The 21050-nt window shown below is 47.2% G+C and overlaps 1 protein-coding gene across 2 annotated transcripts in view; it reads right to left on the bottom strand.

Moving 5' to 3' along the window:
* Positions 1 to 21050, bottom strand: part of ASH1L (ASH1 like histone lysine methyltransferase) — a 2936548-nt gene that overhangs the window by 2046699 nt on the left and 868799 nt on the right. For both annotated transcript variants that reach the window (XM_069650029.1, XM_069650033.1), the window contains exon 7: positions 20091 to 20185. In XM_069650029.1, coding sequence (XP_069506130.1) covers positions 20091 to 20185 — 95 coding nt within the window. The remainder of the gene's footprint in view (positions 1 to 20090; positions 20186 to 21050) is intronic.

Raw genomic sequence — 21050 nt, 5'->3', positions numbered from 1 at the left:
TTTTCACAGAGAGTAAGAACATTGGTCCGTAGAAAGATAAGCAGAGACCGCTGACAGGTAAGTTCTGCATGACAGAATGTGAACACCCGACTCTGCTAGGAAGGATACGAAAGACAGCACCGTATCAATCGTAGCCCCCCCTTGGGTCCAACTGTTTTTCCGAGGGTTTCCTGGCTGCCTGGATAATATGCATGTTATCCGCAGACAAGTTAAGATGTTCTAAAGACTTGAACTCAGGCACCATGCCGCCAAGCTGAGCGATTGTGGGGAGGGATGCCACATCTTCTGTTCCCCCTGATGAATAAGATCGGGGGTCACTGGTAACCTCATCGGCGGATACACCGACAGGTGTTGAAGTTCTGAGAACCAAAACCTGGCCGGCCACCACGAGGCTATGAGTAGAAGGGAACAGTTCACCTAGTTCATCAGCTTCCAGATTGCTCAATGGACTAGATGCAGAGGCGGGAAGGCGCAAGCTCTCATGTTGTGCCATGGAATCTCGAGGGCATCCCCCAGAGAGGAGGCTCCCAGCCCCCCTCTGGAGGCATACTGAGGAAGCTTCTTGTTTACCGCCGTAGCGAAGAGGTCCACGGAAGAAAATCCATGAGAGGACCTCCGCCTTCAACTCCCACTCGTAGCTGACCACTGTCCGCCGGCTGAGGGCATCCGCTGTGACATTCAGCTGGCCCGGGATCAAACACCATGAAGAAAGACCCACTCCCAAATCTGGATGGACAGGTCCACAAAGTGGGGGGGAGGGGTGGGGGTGGTGTGGAGACCTGGTTCCCCCTTGCTTGTTGATGTAATACATTGACACCGCATTGTCCGTATGTATGCGGACCACCTTGTTGGCTATGATCGGAATGAACGCCCTGAGCGCTAGGAAGATCGCCAAAAGCTCCAGATGATTTATGTGGAGGAGCTTGTCCTGAGGCGACCAGAGATCCGAGTCCTGAAGAAGATCTAATGTCGCACCCCACCCCAAGAGGGAGGAGTCCATCATGATCATCACTGTAGGGGATGGGTCCTGAAACCATTCCAGGTTCACTCTCATGGAAGCCGGAGCACCACACACTATGGGAAATAAGCAGCGCTCAGATACCTGAGGGTTTGTGGCGCTATATAAATGCACAAACAAACAAACCAAACAAACAAACATTATCAGCTTGGAATCCGGGTCCACAGCCTGACGCCAAGAGCTCCGAAGAGCCATTTGGGTCCGTCTCATCTTGAGACGAGCAAGAGGAAGAGCCAACACGCACGAGGCCATGAGGCCCAGAAGCCTCTGGAACCACCAGGCCGACATGCTCTCTGACTGCGCAAACATCTGACACGTGGCTAACAGATCTGCCATCCTGTCCCCGGTCAGGTACACTCTAAAGTCGATCGTGTTCCAGCGAAAACCCAGGAAAATCAAGTCCTGCGAGACCGTCATGGAAGATTTCCACCAGTTCACCGACAGCCCAAGATGGAACAGGAGCTGAGGGAGAGACTGAAGATTGCCCGCTGCTTCCAACGGACGAGGTCTGCGTAAGTGCCAGTCGTCCAAATATGGATATACATTGATACCCTGCAGACGAAGGTAGGCCGCAATCACTGACATCATCTTCGTGAAGACACGCAGCGCCGAGTTGAGGCCAAAAGGAAGCACTCGAAACTGGAAGTGCTCCTCTCCGAAAGAGAAACAGAGATACCTCCTGGGTGGATGCCAAATCAGAATATGCATGTACGCATCCTGAAGATCCACCACGCTGAGCCAATCGCCCATCTGCAAGGAAGACCGTGTCTGGCTGGGTGTGATCATCTTGAATTTCTCTTGGGGCAGGAAAAGATTGAACTGCGAAAGGTCTAGAATGGTGCGCAGGCTAGCCTGGTTGGGTTTGGGCACCGTAAACAGCCGGGAATAGAAGCCCTTCCCTCGGGGAACGGGTTCCACAGCTCTGAGGTCCAGAAGCTTCTGAACCTCGGCTTCTGAAAAGGCGGGTTGAAGGGTGGGGTAGGGGCTAGGGGTAAGCAGAAGCCCACCCGAGCGACTGACAAGACCCATCTGTCTTCGTTGATGGTCTGCCGCGCCTCCCAATGAGACGTAATGCGTCCTCCCACCGGGGTCTCGTGCAAGCGTGGAGAACCCTCATTTAGCAGGTTTTTCGGTGGTGTTGTCACCTGAACCTGAGGAGGAGGCTGAGGAGCGGGAGAAAAACCGAGTCCGTTGTTGCCTACTGCGGTTATTCCCCAAAGGGGTATCCACCCTGCGAGATTTCCGGTCGAGGAAGCCCCTAAAGCCAGAGGAGGGTCGGCTTTGGGACAACAGTCTCTGTGTCTTGAAAGGGGTCTTAACAAGGACCAACAAGGATCTAGCTGTCTGGGTGCCATCCTTCGTCTTGGTGAGCTCCTCGTCTCCTTGAGGGAGTCTAGGAGCTTGTCTTCCTTTCCCAGAACCTGAGTAGCCATCGTGGAAGAGGATGCTGCAGACCTGGACTGCAAAGTGGCCGCAGCCACCACTGTGGAGGAGGGGGGGGGGGGGCGGACAAGATGGCAGTGCCAACTCTTCCAAAGAATGCACCCTCTATCTCGCGTCAATTTTCTTATTGACGAAAAGTCCAGAGTGTGGCTTTTCCCAGACCCTGCGGACCTCGGCCAGAACGTCCTTCTGCAAGAACAGGCCGGTACGCTCCAAGGGAGACAGGGTGAACGCCCCAGAAAGCACGCCCTCCAGTGGAAAAGGTGCCTCGGGCACAGGAACATCTAAGAAGCTCATCATGTCCAGTATCCGGTCATGAAAAACGCTAATGGAGCGAGGCAGGTCCTCGTTGTCCTGATCGCCTTGCGCGTCATCCGACAGGTCAGGATCCTGCTGAGCCATGTCAGGTGCTGCCTTGTCCACAGGGTCAATGGAGGCAAAGGCGGAAGAGTCGGGGAAGGCACCGTGGGCAAGGGAGGTGCCGGCGGAACCACCGGAGGAACGGGTGGACATATCTCGCTAAAAAGCCCTTTGAAATACTCCCTCATGGGGTCGGTACGCATGAGCGTTTGAAATTTACTGAAAAAGGCATCCTCCGGGGACTGTTTCGGAACCTGAGGAGGCCTCTCATGAGGTGGACAAATTCAGGGACGTAACAGGGACGGGTGCCAAACTGGCCCCTCCACCGACGTGTCCACATAAATCAAAGGTGCCGACCCCGCAGGCAACGAAACATTGCGCGAAATAGGCATCCGGGCATTCCAATCGTAAACTGGCCGATAAGGATGCGCACAAGGGACTCTATGTTCACCCAAGGAACCAAGTCCTACACCTGAGGCCGATGGCATAGTTGTAGGGATAGCACCCAAAATGGCGGCCGCAGTCGTGGCGGGAACGGCGCCATTTTGTCATCGTCTGAGGGGAACTGCGGCACATGAGGAAGTGAGGCAGGGGTCCCCGTCGGTACTATGAGGCCTGCAATATTTCTGCGACATGCCAACCGCCAAATTAGCCTTCCTAGGAAGGACCTCTGCACTACCGGTAAAAGAAGAAATCTTTTACCCCCTCAACGGATCTGGTGTCGCCGCAAGAGCGGGAACGGTGAGAAACAGCCTTCACCGGCAAGGCCTTGTCAGGACTCTCAGAAATGTTGGTAGCTTTAGCCTCTGAAAGAAAGACCTCTGACCCACGTCTGGTGACAGCCTTATATGCGCGGGCCTTGAACATCCGTTCAGAGACAGCAAGCCTCACCAAGGCCTCAGGGGGCCCCCCAGTCTTATTTTTGAGGGAAGCCGACAGAGAGGCCTCAGAGCGAGCTCCGGTATCCCACGATTCAGAAGAACTGGGTCTACAAACAGCCCCCACAGGAGGGGCCTCGGCGGTGCTCCGGTATCCCCTGGCCCCTTACGGAGACCCTCGGAGAAAACTCTGGTACAATTATTAGGCCCAACGGGCACCTCAGGGCGAACCCCGGTGACAGAGCGATCAACGCTCCTCCCAGCCCGAGAGGAACCTGGAAAGGTATCCCCCAGCCAGGGTGCTCTGAAAAGTAAAGAACTTACCAGGCGTTGTTTCTTCTCGTCGATGAACGCCTGAAAATGTGAAAGAGGAGTTAGTCGGAACACCTCCTCCCACCGCTCCAACCGATGTTGAAGTGCCCGGACCGAAAGGGAGTTGCAGTAAAAACAGGATTCCCAACGGTGATCCGGACCCAAACACTCTAAACAAAGAGGATGGGGATCCGCCCTCACGAAACGACAGTGGCACGATGAACAATCTGGAAAGTCTAGTTTGAATGACAGAGACTAGTACACGATCGCTAGCGAGAGCCAGAGAGGAAAAAAGGGAAGAAAATCTTCCGAGGATGCAAGTGCGTCCAGTCCCGAACGAGCGGAGAAAAGGACTGATGGCCGGTGGGCGGGGTTATGGCCACGTGCCGGGCCCCGTGCAAGAAAGAGAGGAAGGACACATTTTTGAAAAACATTTTTTGATGCTTTTTACAAAGTGCTCTGGTCCCGTCCCACAGGACGGAGCGATGTCCCATAAGTATGGAGGAAAGGGGACAGGACGTAGGAGTATGATGAATGATTCTTGGATGAATGGTAGGTGGAAGTGAACACAGGGATTTCCCTATTCTGCATGGGAGAAGGCGGGGGCATATAGCAATAGGCCAAGAGGGTATTAGATATGGGAGGGTTATTTTCAGGAGAAAATGGGGGATACCATGTCTCATCCAATGAAGCCATGTCATCTACGCAGCACTCGTCTCAAATCCACCATGTGAACCTCCCTCGTATAACCACCCCCCCCCCAACCCAAGGTCAGGATCAGGTAGCAGCTGCCGTCCCCTGGCGATATGGGAAGAGGTCACCGCCAGGAAATCAGTGATTACACATGGGGCTCATCACAAAGTACAGTAGAGTAGGTTTATCGAAAGTATTAAAAGCAGCGGACAGGCCCAAGAGAATAAGAATGGATGACAGTAGGTGGTTCATGGCTCATAGAAGGGAGCACGAGATTTAGTAGGGCATGAAAGCCAGTTTAAACACAGGGAAGTGACAGTTCAGGGAGAAAGACTTGTGAGTTAACACTTCTCTCAAGTAGTTTAGAGAGGGAATAGAGAGATAGGACAAAGGTTAGGGGGAGGGAAAGGAGGGAAGAGTAAAATGAAGTGTTTTTCAAAAACATAATGGTTGCGTGTTTGAAAGAAGATGGAAAAGAAGTTGACAGACTGAGGAGACCGGTAAAGTCAGAAAAGATCTGAGACTAGATGGATGGAACAGATAAGGGGCAGGCTTGAGATAGGAAGGAAGCAGCGTTTTAAACATTAAGAAGAGAAAATAAGAAAATGAGGGAAGGTTAGCTGGGCAAGGCACGAAGCCATTCCTGCACGTGCCTCCTGTGAAATCTTACATGGGCTATCAAATAAAAGCATGATGCCCTTTATGCCCATGACTTCCTGTTCATTTGTGCGATGACTGAAAAAGGAGAACTACTGCATGAAGGGTAACACTGGTTCCTTGGAGGTGTATGCTTTTGCCTTCTAAGAACTGTTTGATTCGTTAGGGCATGAGGCTTGATTTGGGAATGATGATTGAAAAGAACAATGGATGTAGCAGATTAACTGTTTCTTGTTCATGTTTGAAGCACTGTTTGGCACTGTCCCGTCACGAGCCATTAAGTCTGCATAGATGAGCAACCACCAATACTAAACATCTTTGTGAAAACATGTAATGACGATATTATTCCAAAAGAAGAATTTTGAACTGCCTGTTGGCCACTTTGGTTCTGAGTTATTTGCCATATCTTGGGTAAAAGGAAAGCATGCATCTTGTATCCAACATGGCCATGTAATGATCCCCTTTTAATAAGTGGAATACTAAGTGTGACCAACCTGAACGTGACAAACCCGTTGGTAGATGGCAGTTGCAGGACAGAAAATAACGAGAGTTCTTCTGGGGTACCAGTAAATACATTCAGTAAATTACATAAATTACATTTTGGCCCCGAACTGGGATCCCTTCAAAGGCCCCCTTTTGTAGTAAATGTTAGTTCTGCCTGTAGTAGTATTTGACATTCTGCCTTTATGCGTTGGCCATTTGGTGGGATGTGTACATGTGAAATTCTATGCAGCAACTATGTTTTTCTATGTTAAGCACCAACCAATAGTTGGTAACATCCTCCCATTCATGAGGGAAATTCTTCATTCCGCCCGCCCCCCCTATGGTTGCATGGGAGAGCAGAATATAAGGGAAGTCATTGTTTTGTGGCAGGGTCAACTCTGGTGGTGATTAGTCTTGCTGGCCATCTGGCTTATTTTGGCTGCATTCTTCACTAATGGGTAATCCTTGAATAGTTCTTTGTGATGTCTTGCATCAGTCTCTGTAACTCTTCAAGTGCAATTTTGATTTCTCTCTTCTCCTTTGGAGTCCTTTTCAGGGTACTTATGTCAGCTATAAATTCCAATTTGCTGTCTCCAGAATATCTGGTGGAGATTTTCCTGAATGAACAGTCTTTCTTTTGGCCAATTGTTACTCTGCTTATTTTCACCAACTTGAATCTTGACTTGATTCACTTGCCTAGTTTCTCTAAACTCTGGTTCAAAATAATGTCTCCTTTTGACATTCTCTTCTTCTTGCACAAGTTGTCTTGTGACTCTCCCCTTTTCCCCAGGGCATTTTTATCCACAATTCTAGTCTCTGTATATTATTACTTTCTCTTATATCCCCATAGACTCAGTTAATTTCCTTCAAGGGGACTTTATCTTGTGATTTATACTGAGGTGAGTTATTTGCTTAACATATTGATCGCTTCTCAGTTGTGTGAGGGAGGCATGGGATCACAAGTAGACACTGAGAGCTGCACGTTTCAAAACCTTTATTGATGGTTTAAAAGGAGTTGGAAAACTCCTATCTTGCCCTATAAATAAGATGCAAGTATTCTCGAGCATCAAACAAAAAGAAAAAACTGTCCTATGTCAGTCTTTAATGAAAATAAAATGGCCTATACTAATAAACCCAATACCTGCCCTCTTTCGAATACAATAAATGCATACATGGAATGTGTAATGGAAAAAAGGAAAATCAGTGTTAAAAAAAAGTCAGTATGGCGGAGTAAACTCTCTTCCCCACGTTTTGTAGCGCAGGGTAAGGTGGCTCACTTGGACCTTGCGACACACTCTGGCTTCTGACATCAGGATGCAGTTTGTTTCGTGGACCAGGGCACACTTGGCCTTCAACAAAAAGTCACTAGTTTATCCGCTGGACCTTTCGGCTTTACCTCACTCCTGCCCAAGTCAACTTTCAGCTTGTAATAAAGTTCAACAAAAGTTGGTTTCCATCTGGTTACCACAATTCAGTACAGGTCTCCCTCCGCCGGGCTCAAACCTTTCAATCTCAATTTGTGGGGGGGGGGTTCCCTTCCCCAAGCTTCAATCACACCTTCAGAGGCTTCCCTCTGTCAAGCAGAAGCCTCCCTTCGCTTTCCTTCAGCAGTAGAAGACTTTAGAAACTGCAAGGCTTTTGCTCTTTCTTACCTCGGCATGACCACTTTGATAGTCTATCCTCAAATGTCACATTTTCTCTCCTACACCAAGGCCTCTTGGTGAATGTAGTTTCAAGCACAGTACATATTTCAAAGATATCTCGCACGTCCAGTGTTCCCTATGCCGGGATCAAACCACAGTTCAAATCCTGCATCTCAGTTTCTTTCTCTTCCCGCCGCTCGTACGGCAGACATTTCACAGAGACTTTCGATTGGGCAATCTTCTTTCGGCAGACCACTCTTACTTTACATCTTTCATTTACAGTTCTTTACCATGCTTTGCTTTCTCTCGAGTCTGGGACTTTGGAATATCCTATAAAATAGGATGGAATTGTGGAACATATCACGTAAGCCATAATATGAAAATCTCTATGGGAAAGGGCGTCCTTGACCACAGAAGGGGAGCCTCTCCGCCTCTCCCACTGAGGTCTCACTTACCTCGATTACTAGGGAGGGTATTATGTGAGCGGGCTCACCTCCCGAGTCGCACAGCGGGGCTCCCCCCTGGGAAGAAGGCACGACTTCTCTGTATTTGACACCACCCTGGTGGGGGAGTGGCATAGTTTATATCCAGTTGCTGCATTTAGCCACTTTGTTTTCTCCTGGCCTCCGCATTGAAATGCTTCTGCTTGGCCCCCTCTAGAGTTTCATCTACCTCCCATTAGAAAATCAACTCACTATGGGCTTGATGATGTGTAGTCGGTTTCTTTTTTAGCTTAAACGTCATGAGTCTGAGCGATGAATATCTTTTAAAAACACCTAGTCACCTACCTCCTTGCCGTCTGTACTGTGTCCGAACTTTTTTTTAATTTTATAACCTCACTGGATGCCAGCTCTCCACTCCTTTATGCTGCTTTGTGGAGTTTTCTTTAAGCATTCTGGGAATTATGGAATTCATTCCTGCATTACATACCATTTCAATAGGATTACATACCATTGCAATAGGTCATACTATCTGTGCAAAACATATTCAGTGTCGGAAGCAGCCTCATCTCGTAGTTCTTTCTTCCTGGTTGTAAGACGTGCGGCTTGACTTCGGGAGTTGGTTGCGGTCCTTTCCTCAAGCCTTTCAGTGAAGCTACAGCGCAGCGTCGGAGTGAGCTAGCGTTCGGACGAGCTCTGGAGTAGACGCCGGTATAGTGAGATACAGAGACTGTGTGGGCTGTGATAAGAGGCCTAGTGAGCCTGGGAGAATATTCCTGAGGGAGCCCGCTGAGGCCCGAGACAGTTCGAAGAAGCCCGTGCTAAAGACTTATTTGCACTTATTTGCATTATTCTGGCTTAGAATATTAAGCCCCTTTTTGCTCTTTTCATTTGCCGCTCAGGTGGGGACTGCAGGTTTTTACCTTTGACCCACGCAGCTGCCACTTTACCCACTGCAGTGTTTAACATTCTCCAGAAGGTGCGTTGCTTGGCGCTGAATCCACGTGGCCTAATCTGCTGCTTTCTTCAAGAGTGGCTTCAGCAATTTTTGTTCCCTGCTGTTTATGGTCTTCTCCACCTACTGGTCCCAGTTTTCTTACGGGGGTGTGCCTGCATATTTTTTTTTTCTCCCTTTTTTGGCTTGGTGTAAATCTCTCTAGGAATTAGTGTTGGCATGTGTTCTGTTTACACTTCGATCTTAGGACACTGCAGAGTGAGAAGAGGGTTTGGGGCAGTGCATGCTTTGTTTTTTCCACCCTTTTTCCTCCCACGTAGGAGTGGATTGTCCTTTAAAAATGGCAAAAAAACTCAAGTATAGCTAAAGCCTACAATCTTCAGTTGCGGATGAAGTCTTAATTACAAAGCTGAATCCCCCGACTATATATAATGATTTTGCTGCTGTCACAGAAGGGGGCCCATCTTTTCAGACCATAGAAAAATGTGGTGGGTGCTTTTTTCCAACTCAGAGTGCCTTTGCAAGTGACCTCCAGATACCAACAACTTCAGGCCTAAGTTTAAATAGCGGATGTCTGCTAAATAATGCTTCTACTCCGGTAAACACCCAACTGAAAGATTTGCGCGCTCTGACTGAAATTACACTTTGATGGTTACTACTATGAAGACCACAATCGGAAATGTTTTCCCTTGTGCCGCCAATCCAGCAAGTATTTCCTCTCCGGTGTGTTTGCCTGAGGAAATAACTCAGCCATCGAGTTCTTTGCGGGTTAAAATAGAGAAAGAGAAAGCTCCAGTAATCCGAACGGATTCATCGTATGAGTTGAATTAATTGTCAGCCCTATGGGAAGAAGTCCAAGGTCCTAAAAAAGGGTCTGCCAAAATTTTAGGTATGCAAGATGATGTCCCTATTAATCTCTCACCAGTTACGATAAATGATCAGGGAATGGGTTCCAACTCTATAGTAGCTCTTAATTTTGAATTGAACTCCCTGGTCAAAGTTTTTAAAAGTATTAAATCAGAGGTCCAGCAACATTCGGGAATACTTCTTGAAGTTACAAAAGAGCTGGAAGTAAGTAAATCGACAATGGTCGCCCTAAAAACGGCAGTCAATGAATTTAAGTCTGAAAAAACTTTACTAATGTCCACTCTGCTGCAGACTCAGTAGGTAAAAATGTACTCTCTGTCCAATCAGTTGTCCGCTCTCCAAGGGGTGATGGAGATCCGGAACAACACAATGGAAGAAGCAATTAAGCTGAATGCTCAGCCTAGGTACCTTACATGCAACCCTGGTCTGGTCCCCATTACTCAAACGATTGAGGTGGATGATACACCACTCTCTGCTTATATGATGGAAGAAATCATCTGGCTAGCGCAGCTAACAGAGGGTGAATTATCTGTTGGCCATGAAGATGAAAGTGCAATAATGGTGGAAACCGCTGCTAATAACAAGGGCCCAAAGAAAAAGTCCAAGAAATCTAGTGGAAAAACAAAGAAACGAAGGAAAAGACAATAGAAAGCAACTATTGATGTTTTCAAGGGAATAGTCACAGAACCTATTAATTCTGTGAAACAAACAAATTGTGGTGCTAAAACGAATCAACTTATTAAAGGTTTGAAAGAACATACTCTAATACCTCCTAACAAGGATTGTGCTAAAGGTCTGAGGCTGCCAGGGGGGAAATAAAATCAAAAGAAACTGGTAGCCCCTGAAGACTCAATACCTAATTCCAGTATGAAATCATCTTTAAATAAGAGATCCTCAGTGGGAAGTCAGAAAGACACTTTGGAGCCTCCACGGAAAATTGCTCTGATCTTTCTTAAAATGAAAAAACGAGAAAAGCTAACCTCAGTGAAAGTGAAAATTGCCCCTATTTTTCTCCAAGCAACGCTTGCTACAAAAGCTTTGCCTTCACTGCCTAGGGTTTCAGCTTTACCCGTGAATATGGTCTCAGTCGCGAATCAGCCACCTCAGTTAGTCATGACCAATGATCTGATACGCATTGTTTAAGTGAAAGGGGGGGTTACTACTGGGGGGAAAAAACCTGGTTACCCACCCGCAAACACTTTCAGCAGTTAATGTGGCTCCAACCCAATTTGTGAACAAAGGCCATCTTGCCAATCATTTAGGGCTTAGAATCTTCCTTTCGAACCCATCAAAGTTGATAAATGATCGCCAACCTGTAAATCGTTCTAGAGTTTTGAAGGAAATGAGTACCATCCCAGCCCCGAGGTTCATATCTTCTGCGGATATTAAGCAATTAAAGTTTTCCTTGTTATCCAGATGTCAATATAGCGAAAATGAAAATTAACTCCAAATTGGCTTTTTGAGATAATGTTGGAGGCGGAAGCTGACTGGTCTACGACAGGCTTTCTTGTCTCAACGACGGCTCCCGTGGGGGATTCGGCAAGGGTGGTGCAGGGGCCTTTGAATCAACTGTCTAATGCCCAACCGAACCATGAAAATCTGACTTTGGCAGGCTCTAAAATCTGGGAATGTGTACCAGAAATAATTTCCCAGATTATTTTTAAACTAGGATTACCCCAACAGAACACGAGAGGCACCGATTCTATTTTGACTGATGTTAAAAAAAGATTGTCCAGAATTTTCATCTAATTGCTTTTCAGACCACCTTATGCTCAGATATCCTGAATGTGGAGGGGTTTTCGTCTTATCAGCAAAAGGCACTCAAATGGTGAAAGGGACATCCGACAGGTGGTTTGGTTGTCCTATGTAGCAATGTGATCTTTACTGCTTCTACCTTTCTCTAGAATGAGGAACATTTTATTTTGGTTGTTTGAATGGAAAAAAGTGATGATGAATCGACTTCTAATTGGATTTTGTTTAATCTTTATTGGAATCTGATGGCCTCCCAGTTGGCTGACTTTTTGGGAACTCCGTCGGACCTTCTGGTGGACTTTTACTTCCAATTTCCTGAAGATCATAGTATTGTAATGGGAGATCTCAACTCTCAATGTGTTGACACGCAAATTGATACTTTATCTGTCCAAAAAAAAAAACTCCAATGGGTATGCGTGGTGCAATTTTATGTCATCTTGGAATCTGTTTATGCTGAATGGCAAGATCAGGGTTGATATTCCGGGTAGACATACTTGGCAACATGATTCTAAATTTCTACCATTGATTACATCTTTTTCTGTAAACCACTCTTTCATGGCTGTTCGGACTTCGGGATTACGGAGGGAAATATTGATCATAATATCTTAGAAGCTACTATTAAGCTTCCGCAAAAAAAGCAGGCGTATGTTTCCCTGAAGTCTTGAGTGTAAATAACGCAGGTAACCATGTGGTTAAGTTTGGAAGAGCTTTAAGTTTTGGTACTGCTTTGGGAGTCTGTCATAGATATGGAATACGTTGGAGGACCCAATCCCCTCGAAGAACAAGTTACTCTCTTACCTGGTAATGTTCTTTCGATGGGATGGTCCGACGACGTATTCCATATCGCTCCCTCCCTGCCTTCCCCGCTACCGAATTTCTTATGTGATTGCAGCTTACGTTTCCGCAAGGCTTTGTGTGGTCAGACTGGCAGAAGACAGGTGCCACACGTTCTGGGAAAAAACTACAACTTAGGCTACAGGCGTCGTGCGTCCTACTTATAACATCCAATGATGTCAGTCGTCGGAGGAGGTCCTCGAGGGCGGCGTATTAATGTCATTGACGCAGACGCTGAAAGATTTTCCGAAGCAGCACAGCTGTGGTGATTACTGTCATAGATATGGAATACGTCTGAGGACTTGAAACGATCATACAGGAGTCCACTTGGATTAAACACTTCTCTGGCCTTTATGGTTCATCCGGACTCCAGCGTACCAAGCTAGTGCGATCTACGAATGGTCCCTTAATTACACCCGTGAGGATATTGAAATTTTGATTAAGAAATCGTCCTCCTAAAGGGCTGCTGGGCCCAACGGTTTGAGCAATTCTATTCTAAAGTTGAATCCAGTATTATGGTCAAAGGTTTTAAAGATCTTGTTTGACAATGTTTTACCCACAAGACTCCCCCCAGACTCTTGGAGAAGGTCCATTGTCATTCCTATTTACAAATAGAAGAACAAGTTACTTCTTACCTTGTAACGTTCTTTCGACGGGATGTTCCTCCGACGTATTCCTCATCTTAGATATCTCCTTCCAGCTCTGCTGGCCTCGGAAAATTTTTTCTCCAGAGGGCGCTGCGCGTCGACGTCCTTCGAGTCGATGTCCCTCGACAGCCGCCGTATCGACGTTCGACGTCATCCTGCCTATAAAGGCCGCGCGCAGCGTCCGTTGCTCAGTTCCGTTTTTTAGCCCACAGTATTACTGTCTGGACTAGACTAATCACCCTGAAGGAGCGTAAGCTGCAACAACAAGGGAAGTAGAACTGCGGGGATGGATGGGAGGGTCGATGAGGAATACGTCGGAGGAACATCCCGTCGAAAGAACGTTACAAGGTAAGAAGTAACTTGTTCTTCGAAGTGATTGTGTCCTCCGACGTATTCCCCATCTTAGATAGGCTCCCATAGCAGTATTCTATTATTGGAGGAGGGAGTACTGACTTCACGCTGTCTTCTATTGATGAATAGAATGCAGTACAGCCCTTCCAAACCTAGTCTCTTGACTGGAGGAGGAATCCAGATTGTAAAAACGTGTAAAGGTATGGACAGACGACCATGTAGCGGCCGCACATATGTCTTTAACCGGCACGCCTCTTTTGAGGGCCGATGAAGCTGCAATACCTCTGGTCGAATGAGCCCTAAGGTTTTGAGGGGGCTCTTTTCCTGCCAGTTTATAACATTCCAGACTGGCTAGAATGATCCATCTGGAAATGGTCTGCTTAGTTATTGTTAACCCCAGCTTGTGACCTGTGTAACCTACAAACAGCTGGTCTGCCTGTCTTATCCTGGCTAGTCTACTAATGTAAAAACTTAAAGCCCTCCTAGGGTCTAGTCTGTGTAACCTCTCTTCCTCTTTCCCCGGGTGAGGAGGATAGAAAGAGGGTAGGGTAATCTTCTGAGAGATATGGAATTCAGAAACCACCTTTGGGAGGAAATTAGGCTTCACTTGCAGGACAACTTTGTCTTTGTGAAAGATTGTATGAGGGGGTTTACAAGAAAGAGCTTGTAACTCGCTCACCCTTCTAGCAGATGTAAGTGCTATTAATAAAACAGTTTTAAGGGTAAGGAATCGTAACGAACAAGAATGGAGAGGTTCGAAAGGTGTGCCCATCAGGAAAGTTAGTACTAAGTTTAAATCCCATAGGGGAACTTGGAATGGTCTTGGGGGATAAACATTGGTTAACCCCTTTAGAAACTGTATTACCAAGGGTAATTTGAAATAGGATGGTTCTTCCGCAGTACGCTTAAAGATGGATAGCGCTGCGAGATAGCCCTTAATGGTGCCAACTTGAAGGCCTGAATTTGCCAAATATAGTAGGAAGGACAAAACCATTGGTGTACCACATGAAAATGGGTCGATATTCTGTTCTCTACACCAGCTGCAAAATCTGTTCCAACGGCAGCGGTATAAAGACTTTGTTGCTGGCCTCCTTGCCGAAAGCAACACCTCCATAACATCATCAGGGAGGTCCCAATCCTTGTACCTCAGCCGTTCAGAAGCCAAGCGTGAAGGTTGAGGGTTTTGATGTCTGGATGGAGAACCTGACCTCCCTTCTGTGAGAGTAGGTTCTCTCTGAGAGGAATTCGAATTGGAGGGCAGATGGACAAGTCTAGAAGGTCCGGGTACCACGTTCTCCTGGCCCAATCCAGGGCAATTAGGATCATGGTTCGCCGGAATCTTCTCAACCTCCTGATCATTTGAGAAATGACAGGGACCGGTGGGAACGCGTACAGAAGCGGAAACTCCCAGTCCACTATGAACGCGTCTCCCAGAGCTCCTCTCGGAGGAAATTCCCTTGAGCAGAACAGGTCGCATTTCCTGTTTAGGCTGGTGGCGAACAGATCTACCTGAGGGGTTCCCCAAAGGGCGAAGATCTCTTGAAGGACTACCTGAGCTAGCTGCCACTCGTGGGAGACTGTGTTCTGCCTGCTCAGAGCGTCCGCTGTCAAGTTCTTCTCTCCGGCTAGGTGAACTGCCGATAGAGAGATTCCTTCTTGGATTGCCCAAAACCAGAGCTGCATCGCCTCTCTGCACAGGGGTAGTGATCCTACGCCTCCTCTTTTGTTGAGGTAATGCATGGCCACCGTGTTGTCCGTCATTATCAGGACGTTCTTCCCTTGTACAGCTGGCAGGAACGCCTTCAGCGCAAGTCTGATGGCTCTCAGCTCTAACAGGTTGATGTGTAGTCTGGACTCCGATGGAGACCAACAACCGCTGATGGTCAAGTCGTTGGCGTGGGCTCCCCACCCCGTGAGTGAGGCATCCGTGACTACTGTTATCTCCGGCCAGGGTTGCCAAAACGGTTCTCCTTTCAGAATGTTCTCCTGACAAGCCCACCACTGAAGGTCTCGAGCCACCCTGCCAGGGAGGGATCTCATTCTCAGGCGAGCCTCTGGCACAAGGAAAATGCAGGATGCCATGAGGCCTAGCAACCTCAAAAAGTCGAAGGCTGGGAGACGTTGGGCATTCTGGAACTTGGTAACCATCTGTAGAATATCTTGAGCCCTCACCTCTGGTGGCGAGGCTTTTCCCAGGGAAGTATCCAGGATCGCTCCTATGAACTGGAGTCTCTGCGATGGTATCATTTGTGACTTCTTTAAATTGAGGGAGAAGCCCAGTCTGTGAAGGAAGTGGCACACGTGATTTAGCTGGATCTGAGCTTGCTCTGGAGAAACAGCCCTGATCAGCCAATCGTCCAGGTAGGGGTAGACGTGAATCCCTTCCCTCCTTAGACTTGCAGCCACTACCGACATTAACTTGGTGAAGACCCTCGGGGCGGAGGTCAGCCCAAATGGCAGCACTCGAAATTGATAGTGAGAGTTGCCAATTGCGAACCGCAGGTATTTCCTGTGTTTGAGATGGATAGGCACATGGAAATAAGCGTCCTGAAGGTCCAGAGATACCAACCAGTCCTGGAACTGAAGGGCCTGGAGGATCTGAGAAAGAGTGACCATCTTGAATTTGTCTTTTCTGAGGAATTTGTTCAATTCTCGCAAGTCCAAGATGGGTCTCAGTCCTCCGTCTTTCTTCGGAATGAGAAAGTAAGGGGAGTACCAGCCCTTGTTCCTCTCCGCTACAGGTACCGGTTCTATGGCACCTTTCTCTAGCAGGTCCAAAATTTCCTGCAAGAGGAGCGGATCTGGAGCTTTCTGAGAGCTGATCCCCGGTGGATGACTCTGAGGTATACGTAGGAAAGGCAGGCAGTAACCTTGGGCGACTGTTTCCAATGCCCAAGCATCTGACGTGATAGCCTGCCATACCGTCAGATGTTGAGTCAACCTGCCTCCTACAGGTGTCCTGTGAGGGGAGTCCTCAGAGTGGTTTTGGGGCGGCTGATGCAGATGCCGATGGTAAAGAGGCACCTGCTGTTGCTGCGGCTTTAGAATATCTACCCCGTCCACCTCGGGTAGTTCTTCTTTGACCCCTTTGAGCCGGTCGTCCTCTACCTCTTCCGAATGCGGAGTAGAAGCGAAAGGACTTGCCCCTCGCAGAGGTTCCTGTGGGACGAAAAGGAGTCTGACGGATTGCAGCTCCTAGGGATTTTGCTGCTGCTTTTGAAGTTTGCAGTTTCTCTAAACTGTCATCCGCCTTTTTCCCGAACAAAGAAGAGCCATCGAATGGCATGTTCAAGAGCCTGGCTTGCACATCTGGGGCAAAACCCGACCTTCTCAACCAAGCGAATCTCCTGGTTGATGTACTTGCCGCCACTGCTCTGCTGATACTGTCAGCCGAATCAATGCCTGTCTGGAGGGATTCGCACATAGCGTCTTTACCGTCCTGTATAATATTCAGGAACGCATCCCTTTCTTCTTCTCCTCCGGGATGCAGTCAGCCGCTGTAGAATCACACTCCCAAAGTGTATGGCTGAACCTAGCAAGGGTGCAAGTAGCATTAACAGACTTTAACGCCATGCTACATGCTGAAAAGACTTTCTTTGCCATAGCATCATATTTTTTATCGTCCCTGTCCTGTGGGACGGTGGGATAAGCCGTCTTGACATCGGTAGAGGATGCTGCTTGTACCACCAGACTTTCTGGGGATGGGTGTTTAGACAAAAACTCTGGGTCTGTGGAAGATACCCTGTACTTTGTAGACAGTTTTTTATTTACTGCTGGTATTACATCTGGGGTTTCCAGGTTTGTCATGATCTTTCTATCTTTCTCTGAAGAGCTTTATGAAAGGGCACCACAGGATCCTCTTGTGGGCCTTTGTCAAGAATATCCGTGAGGTCATCTTGTTGGAAAGATTGTGAAGGTGCAGACCACCCCATGAACTCTGTAATCCTGGCCATTAAGGCTCTGTAGGGGGTTTCAGCATGCTCCCCCGGGTCTGGCTTAGCAAACTCCACCTCAGGGAAAGTGTCTAGCCCACTTGCCTCATGTAAAGAATCATAAAGATCCTTTAATCTGCGCTCTTCAGAGGAAAATTCCTCTCTAACTGGGGTTACAGGTACCTGTAACTCAAATGTGTCTTGTTCAGACAAATCACCCTCTTCTAAAATTGAGGATATAGTTCTCAATTGTTCTGAACTCAAAGGGAGTAAATCCCATTTCCAAGGCAGAGGGTGCCGAACTTGTCATTATTGGCCTCGAAAGCGTCGATGCCGACGTCGAAGGCTTCGAGCGTGGCGTCGAAAACAGAGGTGGAGGCCTCGAGGACCTCGACAGAATTGGAATTCTACTCGACAATATCGAAGCCATCGACGTCGAGGGACTGGGGATAGTCACTGGATGTGTGGTAACCGTGACTTTTCTTGGCGTCGACGCCGGTTTCGAGGCCGGCGTCGAGTCGACAGACCAGTGTGTCGAAGGTCCCCTCGACAACGGTGTCGAAGACCTCGACCTCGACGGAACTTTCGTTGACGGCGTTGACAGAACCTTCGAGGAAGGTTTGGAGGTCATAGTCCTGCTCGAGGGTTCGTGACACGCGAGAGGTTTCCTTCGCCGGGTACTGCGACTCGCGGCGTTTTTGACCTTTGGGTCTTTCTACCAGAGCATCGCTCTCGGCAGTCTTCGAGGGGGTCGAGGCCGCTTTCTCAAAGACGCTCATCATATTTTTGCGGAATTCCTCCCATTCAGCCCGGGAACTATGTTTCGTGGGGCACGGGATTCTCTTTGGTGAAACAGAGGAAGAGGAAGACGGAGAAGGGGATCTTCGACGTCTCCTCTTCAAGTGCTTCGATCTCGAGGAGTGATGAGACCCACTCCGAGATCTGAAGCGCGAATGGTGACGAGGAGACGAATGTCTCGACTTCGTAGACGAAGAAGAAGATTTAAAAGTCTTACCTTTCTCCAGCTTCCCCCTACGCTCCTTCAGGGCCTTAGCTGTCAGGGACATACAGTCCTTGCACTCCGAACAATGGTGTTCAGCTCCCAAACACCACAGACAAACTTTGTGAGGGTCAGTCAGCAACATCTTTTTCCCACAATCTCGGCATTTTTTGAAGCCGGATCGAGGAGTTGTCGGTTCCGACAAAGAAGCCATCGAGTACGGATCGAATAACTCGAGGTAAATAGGTTTAACCTGACAAAACTGAGCAACGGTATTCCGAGGCACTGAGTACGCGCGGAAAAACAGAACTGAGCAACGGGCGCTGCGTGCGGCCTTTATAGCCAGGATGACGTCGGCGTCGATACGGCGGCTGTCGAGGGACATCGACTCGAAGGACGTCGACGCGCAGCGCACTCTAGACAGAAAACATTTTCCGAGGCCAGCAGAGCTGGAAGGAGATATCCAAGATGAGGAATACGTCGGAGGACACAATCCCCTCGATATTTGTGTTCAGATCGCTATAAGATCATGTTCTGTTCTTTAAAGCAAATAAAGATCGAAAGCTAAAAAATGTCGGTGTTGCCACCTTCGGGTCAATCATTTTGATGTCCTGTATATTAGACTTGGTTACTGGGTCATGCTTTAGGGCCTTTAGCACCAATGTGTCTTTTGGTGTGGTAGTCACATTTTCTGATTTTGTCATCGAGTCTTATTCACAACATGTTTTCCCCTGGCCTTTCTTATGAACTACTGTAGAGCCAGGTGTGAATTTGTAGGAGCACTGTGTGTGAAACGTCAGTAATGGTACCAGTGACCTTCACTATATGGGGGCTCAACTATTCCATGTCGGATTTTGGAGACTCTTCAGAGTCCAGGTGCCATTTAGGTCCGCACATCCTCCACCTCTAACAATTCTCCAAAAACCTCCATGGCTTAGACTGCCCAACATTTCCCCTTAAGGAACAGGCTTGGTACATCCTCCTTCACTTGCGGTCTCTCGGGTGACAACAAATGCATACCTTGACCTTAGCAATCTACAGAAAACTATGGTTGCAGTCAGGGCACATTTTTGTAAACTGCAAAGGGCATTCACTGGAAGGAATATTGTGGGTACTCTGTGCATGCAAAGCAGGGATACTATTACAGGAACACCCCTTCCCACCCCCCATCAAGCCAATATTCGGAAAACATGCTCTAATACTTTGGACCAATTCTTATACGGCACACCACGCACAGCACAAATCAAACCCATTCATAATATGCAAAAAATACATTACGAATGCAAAATGCCATGTACTGTTACCAGAACCCTGAGATGGCAATATAAACTGTAAAACTGGTTTATACATTTTGTATTTTTTTAAATATATTACACAACTAAATGAATAGAACAATTCCGTAGATCAAAATTTCCAAATGTTTCAAGCCACATGCCTTGGTCAGTAATATTTAGTTTGCGTTTTTTCCTTTGTTGTAGTGAAACTAAACTATATTAATGGCTTTGTTTTTGTGACCCTTCCATTTGGCAGGTCACAGTAGGAAATCATTTCCCTACCAGGAGCTCTCTGCAGGTGCCATGCAGCTGATCTAGTGAGCAAAGAGACTAATATTTGGAATCACAACTTTAAAACATTTTAAAAGTACATTTTAGCGGTAACAGAGGCTATGCAGTAATGTTACAAGTAGCAGAGATATACGTTCGGCAGGGGTTGATTTCGTTTCTCATTCCCCCCCAAAAAAAAAAAAATTGAAGTTCCACAAGATTAGAATGATATCCAGAGAATTTAAGGGGGTGGGAAAGAGCACCCATACTCTTAAACTCACCCACGTGAATAGGGGCCGGAAATAAGCCATACTCATGTTCTCCGGGACTGTACTCCAACTTCTCCTTCTTTAACTGCATCAGGCGGCTCTTTGGGCTGAGGGCAGGAGAAAGTACAGGATTATAATTTCTATGAATAATTTGCTTCTGGAATCGAGACACATTTACAGAAATCATGAAGTGCTTTCAAACCAGAGGCATGCAAAGGTTTGGTGTGAGGATTGGTGTGGTAGAAGCCACTACTGGCAGGGCACTAGAGGAAGATTTGCTTAGTTCTTCATAAGTAAATGTAATTTTTTTTTTAACTTGATAATTTTATTTCTACAAAATTACACAGTTTCATAACTAATAATATGCATGGACGCTCATCATAATCCAAGTAAGGCATCACACTAAGGTACAATTTCAACATAGGTTTGACAGGTGTATGAACGTTTATAGGTTGCCCTGCCCAGGGTTCACAAGGACACTTTCGGTTCTAGAGTTTCAACCAACAGTCAAGGAAACATCTCCCTCTGAACACTCTTGTCACATATTAAAGATGTCGTAATATACAATTAGACATTAGACTTAGCACCTGAGGAACGAATAAATCAGCTAAACGAGTTTCATCAATGGAGGTTTTACTGATAAGTGTGGGAACCCCTGACAAAGTCAAAAGGGGAAATCACAACACTATTGAATCTGAAAAGAAGCCCCAGAAAGGTGGCAGAGGCAATCTCTCAAGTCATGTGCCACCATATGTTAATATGTGGTCAGTTTATTAATTAGTGTCATCCTGGCAACTAGATGACTGAGCATTATTGTGGATGTTACCTTCATTGGGTAGAGGCCCTCAACTGTGTTTCCAAATAAAATCACTATTGGATCAAGCAGTAATGGTACCCCTGTAATCTCTTTAAATCATGGTGAAAATGTATTTCCAAAACACTTAGGCCTTCCCACATGTCCACCATAAATGT

This window comes from Ambystoma mexicanum, chromosome 1p, assembly GCF_040938575.1.
Source record: "Ambystoma mexicanum isolate Mex_15411 chromosome 1p, UKY_AmexF1_1, whole genome shotgun sequence".
Lineage (NCBI taxonomy): Eukaryota > Metazoa > Chordata > Amphibia > Caudata > Ambystomatidae > Ambystoma > Ambystoma mexicanum.
The sequence above is the reverse complement of the archived record's forward strand: the minus strand, read 5'-3'. Positions and strand labels throughout refer to the sequence as shown.